The 7,442-nt window shown below is 42.8% G+C and overlaps 1 protein-coding gene across 1 annotated transcript in view; it reads right to left on the bottom strand.

Annotated features, from left to right (window-relative positions):
• Positions 1-2,709: 2,709 nt before the first annotated feature.
• TEAD4 (TEA domain transcription factor 4) overlaps positions 2,710-7,442 on the bottom strand; it is a 54,648-nt gene continuing 49,915 nt past the window's right edge. Inside the window, exons 13-15 of the mRNA XM_066338444.1 lie at positions 6,952-7,092; positions 5,581-5,733; positions 2,710-2,936 (exon numbers count right to left, since the gene is read on the bottom strand). Coding sequence (XP_066194541.1) covers positions 2,823-2,936; positions 5,581-5,733; positions 6,952-7,092 — 408 coding nt within the window. The 3' untranslated portion in view covers positions 2,710-2,822. The remainder of the gene's footprint in view (positions 2,937-5,580; positions 5,734-6,951; positions 7,093-7,442) is intronic.

The following is a 7,442-nucleotide window of genomic DNA, read 5'->3' as shown; positions in this document are numbered from 1 at the left end:
TCCTTCCAGTCTTTGAAGTATTTTTGCATGGATCTCACCCATTCTGCAAGGAGACAGAAGCCTTTTAGTCCAGCTCAAAATTTACAGTACTTCTTTTGCCTCTTTGCTTTACTAAATCTTCTTCATCTCTTGGCCTATGTGAAAGTGAGCTCTCCCAGACACATGAATTTTCTTTTCCTTTCTCCACTGAGTTTCAAAGGCAGGTAGATGTCTCTTGCTGACCCCGGTTATTGAGACCAGGGAGCTGTGAACTCCAGGCACAGAAAGGAGTAGTGCCAGAGAAGAATCTTCCACTGCTGTTAAGCTGGAAAAAAAACCTCCTGCGTTAGTATCCAAAAACAAACTGTGCAAAGATTTCATCTGTTCCTCAGTCTGTTGGTTTGTGTTTACTGCCTTGATAACATCTTAAATCTTTGCTTTATGTGGTTTTATTCACGATCAGCTAATGGACTAAGTGGACTTCTAGGGCTCATCTTCTTCAGGACTGACTTCCATAGGGACTGTTGTTGTGGTGTAACCCTGCAGTAAACATATGCAAGGCACCAAGCTCATATTTGCAGGAGAGTATTAATACACATCATAAGGAATTTCCCATTGCTGGAGACTTTTTATGCCCCTTCTATGTTAAAGCTTCATTTCAAAAATTGTTGTCTGCGTTAGCCAAACATACTTTTCCCAAGGGTCAGTCTTTTTTTTTTTACTAGCAAGGTTTTATTTGATTTGTTGCCTGCTCCATGCATGGTTCAGAGATCAGGATGGAAATTCCACAGGGCTGAAACAGGCAGGTTCATGCATGAGCAATGGACTGTAAACAGTTGGTGCCATTCACACCTATGTGGCCAGCTGGATGGGCTGCCTGGTTTGCAGAGATGTAGTTAATGCAGTCCTGAGTGGCTTGGTCACCTGGCTGGGACTAGCAACAACACCCAATGGATGAGCAAGGGCAGCCTGTGCTTGCATGGACTTTTCATGTGTAGCACACAACAGCAGGTATTTCAAGATGCTTTGTTATCTAGGTGTTTAAAGTACTTGACTCATCTTTGTCCAAGCTTGACTGATTCTGGTTACCAGCCACAGAGATCTTAAGGAAAGCTGTTGGCATCTTGTGTGTCTGTATTACTGTTTGGAAGTCCGTTCTTGAAGGTATTTCTTTGTCTTGGAGAGTGCAGGCAGAGCAGGAACTTGGTGTAGATTTTGCTTGATAGGTGCAAGCTAATTTTCTGTTCTTGACCATCCACTTTTGGCTCCTGCACAGAGAACATGAACAGCACTAGCTCTGCAAGGTTGTTAAAAGTAGCCTCTGAGAATGAGTTTCTGCAAGACCAGAGGGAATATATATGGAGCACTTTTCCCATGACAAGAAACAAACCATCCTTCTCCAACTCTGGCTTCATGGCATCATCTTTGCTATCCTCCTTACCCCTGTCCTTTCCTTCCGATGCTTCAAAGCACAGGGTATGCCTGGTGAAGACTCATCCCTGTCAGGGACCTCCCAAGTGCAAATGGAAATGCACACTTTTACAGTTACAACAGATAACTGCCATGCAGTTGCTTAATGAGGAAGTCAATTAGTCCTGCTTTCACATTAAATTGATTGTCCAGGCCCACAGCTCTGCCTGGCCACCCAATAAATTTCCTGTTCAACAGCTGCCAGAGCATCATGCAAACTACTTCTTCCCTCAGAGCAACATGAATGGCTGCATCTTTCCCCCACATCAACAGCATTGTGGGAACCAAGATTATTGCCTCTTGGTGACTCCTGAATAGACAACCTCAGTTTACAAGTAAGGCAGAGAGGCTGTGTTTGATTGCCTTGGAAACACAGAGAGCAAAGCTGTTTTCACTCTTCTCTCTATTCCTTTTCCTCCAGTTTGCTTGCCAAATGACATCCTGTGCAATACTTGTGCTCCACACTGTCAGCAGCTAACAGGTGGAATAATTTGACCTCTGTAAACAATTATTTTGCTGGTGCACAAGAGCACAGACTGGCTTGCTGAGCTTTTGCAGGGAGAACAGAACCAAAAGCAGCAAGAATTATTTTAGTCTGTCAAGTCATCAGATTTGATACATAGAGGAAATCTGCTGGGCAAGACAACACGATTAAATGTACCCAGTTTTCTAAGCATAACTTCATTTAAAAAGCAAAAGAAAGATTGGTCTCTCACTATCATGTGTGGAAGAGAGGGAAAAACAAACAAGCCTCTAACAGAGCAAAGCTGAATGAGTCTGTGACTTGCACAACTGCTGATGCAGAGAGGCAGCTGTGCAGGATATATGTGCAACCTCTATACACAGGCACATGAGCATGTGACACCTATATAAATGTAACTGACAACTATATACATGTACAGTAACCACGTCTGTGCATGTGCTGACTTTTAAATGAATGTGTATGAGTGCACACACTAAGACCAGAGATAGCGTGAACATTTTCAACCTGTTCATATGTGATCAGACTTGTGGAAGCTACTGCCGTTGCCACTGCCCCACCTAAATGCTCAGGTGCATACGCTCCTTTTATGTGTGTGATCACACCCTGGGTGTGCACTGTGGGAAGTGCTTTCCACAGGATGTTGATTGTGGTGAGACCCTAAAGCAGTCATTTGCCTGTTTTCCTTGACTCCAAGTCTTTTTTCCATTTGCACAAACCTGGAGATGGAAACTTCACTCTATCAATCACAAACCAGCTCAGAGGTACTTTTCTGAAAATACACAATATCTGCAGTTTATTTTTCAGTTTGGTATTGGGGGGGCAGGGGTTGTTCAAGCACAGACTTTTTCCTTAGACATGCATTCCATGGACAACTCAGGGCAGAGAGTCTCTAGTCCTTCACCAGCCGGTAGATGTGATGTTGGGCACCATGGTCACTAGTTGATACTTCAAAAACATATGCTATGCACAGCAAGGTCTCCTGTGTGTCCCTGTTTGTCACAACCTAGACAGAAAAGGAGAAGAAGCTGAAATGGCAACTGGTATTAATGGTAACTGCTCTGCTTACATATTCCAACACATTTAACATAAATCAGAAAGTCACTAATAGACAAAGACAGAGAAGTGCAGGATCGATACACAGCTTGGCCCACACACCAAAGCACTTTTGCAGCCTCAGAACCACAACGCAGTGAAGAGAAAGAGAGGTGAGCAGAGTCCACTATGTGGAAAAGTCCACTGTGACCAAGCAGTGATCACATCAGTGGAAGCAGATCCACAAGGTTCTCTACTTCCCTCCCCTGGCGTTGCAGATTTCAGCAGAGGGCAAGTGTTTCACAAAAGAAAGCTCTTTTTGCTCTGTTTGTTGGGTATAGAGAGGCCCCCTCCTATGGCACACCCACTCCTGTTCACACATATATTGATACATCACAACCACAGACAGTTGTTTTCCTTCATCTGTTCCTGCTTGTCAATGGTAGACATAGAACACGAGGATTATAGAGTATAACTCCTTTTACAGGAGACTTACAGATTTGACTTCATTACACCTCCCATTCCATACACTGTAGATGTTGGGAGAAGGATGGCTGCTACACTCATGCATTCTTACAGAAGCTCCTTTTTCCCATTTTTTTTCTGTGGCCCCTCAGGACCTTTAGCGTCTCTACAACGTGACTCTGTCAGCAGCATGGTGAAGGAGCAGTGTTGTCCTAGTTTCTGCAGCATGCACTACATGGCAGAGACAAGAGAAATATCGCTCTCAGAACTCCTAGCTCAGCTTCCCTCTCTGTCACTGCACAACTTTGCATATTGTCACCTGAGTTTGTGCCATAGCTAAAGTTCTCTCCTGCTGGAGGAGGCAGACTTTAATCAGCAGTAGTGCAAATTCAACTGCAGAAGAAAACCATTCCAGCTGGAGGCTTGAACTGTACCAAGGCCCAACTGTTCTTACGAAAACAGGAAGAAAATAGCTGGTTTCGAACTTGCTTATTAATTTTAGCAGTCTGGTTTTGGTCTATTCAGTTTTCTTTTCTTACTTCATGATTGGATTTGCAGTTTTAGTCCTTTCTTCTGCAAGATGTAGTGAGTTGCACACATCCAGGTGTGCTAAGGCACTGGGCCCTCTTTTGAAAAATGGGCTCTGAAATCTTGGGAGTTCTCTTGCACAGTGAAATGTGCAAAGCAAGATAAATGATGCTTGTGGGATTAGGGCTATCTAAGGTCATAGAAGGCTCTAGAAAAAAATATAATTAGACTTGCCTCAAAGGTTGTAGTGGGGACTGAGGACTATCAACATGCCTTACATTATGCATTTTTCAGCTCCCCGGTGGGGAGTGGGAAATTCTCAGGCTGCTGCTCAGGGAGCAGCACTTTCATCTTGCACAGGACTGCAAGGTAGTGTGTGCCAGCACCCACAGGGGACATGCCTTCAGTGCCAGAAGATAAGGGAAGGACACGAGATTTCTCAAAACATAAAGCCACTGAGAAAGTATAACTATGTGACAGCTTTTTTCTTAAAATTTGTAGGAAATGCTGTCCTGACTGAGGAATGACATGCAGAAGACAGCTACAATGTTCCCCAGTATGGATTACAGCACACAGGCTTTCCATATCTCTGTCTCTGCCCCTCTCACGCTTTTGCTCATCTAAAAGAACTCTCAGCATTTATACTCCTCATTTCTTCCAGATGTTTAAGATCTTAATGCAAACATGAAAGAGTAACATTCTTCATGTTCTGTGATGTATATTATTAACCTCGTGTTTTATAGCTGATGTGTCTGAGCCACAGAGCAGTGAAATGAGTTGCCTGCAGTTATGCAAGCTCTTCAGAGAATGGAATGAAAAATCACTTTGATTTCCAGTCTTTCATACAGCCACCAGCATCTCTTCTACTTACCCAGCCTCATGTTCTCTGGGCAAAGATCTGTGATGCCTCTTACAGAGGTGAACACAGAATTCAGTCCATTAGAAAAATCCACCTTTTAAGCTGTCTGCCTTCTTCCCAAATGTAGGCTGCAGCTGAGCCTGGAAAGGCTTCCAGATTAACAAAACACTAATGCAAATCTAATTGCTATAGCCTTGTAATCCTGACCTACCTAGAGGCTGCAGTGATTCAGAAGGTCACAGAACTTCCCCACAACATCCCCCTTCCTTTGTATGTCTCCATATTCTGTACAGGTCCTGGATGGTCCTGAGGAAACTATTTTCTTTCCCCCCTAAGTTGAAGAACTCTTCCCACAGAAAAATTTTCTAGCCACTCAACAGTGCCCTTTGTGGGATTTTTTACCTTGCAAAAAGGGCCAGGGCACAGAAAGGACCTCAATATTTGTGAAATAGTGGAATGAGCATTTCCTTCACTGACTTTTTCATCATTCCCCTTCCTTTGTCTCTCTGCCTCTTGAGCTCTCCCTTTATTTTTCTTTTTATCTCTCTCTTACCCAGGTCTCTTAAATTCTTTTGCTGTTCCTCTGCATGAGTAACTATCTCTAGAGCTCCATAAATGGTCTTGAAGTGCAATACACATGAAAGACATTAAGTTCAATTAGATGCTGAGCTATAAAAGGAAATCTGCTTTGACTCTCAACAGTGAACTCCTGCATGATGCTTACATGTTGCCAAGTTGCAACGAAAACAGCCAAAATTCCCACCTGTAAGATAGTGAAATTCTCCAGCACACTGTTCATCATGTACTTCTCGGGAAGGTGCTTGAGTTTATGGATGAAGTTGATCATGTATTCGCAGAGAGGGGAGCGGTGGATGCGGTAGGAATAGTGTCCGTTTTCATAGCGTGCATACTCTGTCTGCAAAAAAAACACAGAAGGGACACGTGGGCCTACAATGGCACACTGGTGACACTGGCACAAAAAGGGACTCAGAAAAGAAAAATTGCAGTGGCACTTCTAAATAATTTTATGAACAGTGACCACAGTACTCTGCACCAAGGTCAGTCCCCTTGAGTCTTCCAATTTCTTTGGCTTGATTTCTTGTTTTCTTTAGAACAGTGGGTTCCAGCTTCTGAGCAGCAAACCCTCAAGGCACTGTGAAAGGTAATTAAGAGGAACAGACCAATTGACACCTACACTACAGTCTGCATCTCTACTGGAAAAATACTAGGTGTGAATAAACTGAAGAAGTTAATAACTACTCTTTTATCAAAACCAGGAAGTAATGATAATAATACTACACTCAGGATGCCTTATAGCTAAAAAAGACTAAAGCCTTCTGGTACCTATGGGAGAGAACACAGAATTTCTGCCCCTCTATCCCACCTGCAAATACTTAACCTAACTTCAGGCATGCCTATCATGTGACTGGAGATGAGTTTTGGGGAAGGCTGTGCCTTGAACTGACTGTGGACCTGAGAACAGCTGGTGTTCTGCACATAGACACTTCTGCATCTCAAGGTTCCTTGAGAAACAGGGCAGCAGGAGGCATGTCAAAATGAGCTCTCTTAGCAGCTGGAAGTGGCATCAAAAATAATTTCTTCAGTGCCAGTTATAGGCATAACTCAGTTATTTGCTGTTCCCATGTTGCTCAAGCTGTAAGTGTATAGCTCTAGGTCTAATAAAACCATAAGACTATAGTCTGTAAATTATTACAGTCGTATTAATAGCTGTAGTCTGTAAATGATCTGTTTAAAAACACAGATGAGAGCATATGAGCAGATGAGTGCTGCTTATATGTTTTCCTGTTTCTAGACTACAAAACAGATCTGTGTTTCCTAGCTTTCCTTTGCTTCCCAAAAAAAACAGAGAATCACTAGAGCTAAGAGTTGTACATATTTACATCTCCTCAGAAACTGAGATTTAAGGGAAAAGTAGCAAATACTAGCAGATCTTCAGTGAAATCCTAAGACAAGGACATTTTGCAGGCTGAGTGATCTTATATCTATGGCTTCCATCTCCCTGACAAGAAGCATGAAATATATTTTGCCTTGAGATACAAAGGCAGGATACAAATATTTGAAGTGACAGAACAGCAGCCAGAGGGAACCTTGCACCCAGGTGTCTGCTCCTTACCTCTACTTTCTCTACCACCTGCTTTCCAAAGGAACACACTTTGGTGGAACAGGTAATGACCATGTTTTCTGGGCTCTCATACTGGCTGGAAACACCATAGAAAGATCTGGATTCATCTTCAATATTGGTATTCAAATCAGCCTGCCAAAAAATAGAACAAACAAACAAAAAAATCAGATAGTTATCAACAGATGGTTGTGGCATTTTCTCACCATTACCTTGCATAGCCAAGATAGTTAAGTATTGGGAGTGACTCCAGCTCCTTAAGCAGACCAATGTGCATTGAGCAAGCAGGAAAAATCTGAAGAGTATTGAATAAAATCCCACTTCCACTTCAGAAAATGGATTTGCATATACATTGGGGAAATCTGGTGGAATATTCTCCTAACATTAAAAATAGATGACATGGCATGGAGGTACTCACAAAACATGTGGAGAGCAGACTGCAGAGACAGAGCAATGCAACAGACAGGCTAGACTGGGCTGACTCA

This window comes from Sylvia atricapilla, chromosome 2 (assembly GCF_009819655.1).
Source record: "Sylvia atricapilla isolate bSylAtr1 chromosome 2, bSylAtr1.pri, whole genome shotgun sequence".
NCBI classification, from domain to species: Eukaryota; Metazoa; Chordata; class Aves; order Passeriformes; family Sylviidae; genus Sylvia; species Sylvia atricapilla.
The sequence above is the reverse complement of the archived record's forward strand: the minus strand, read 5'-3'. Positions and strand labels throughout refer to the sequence as shown.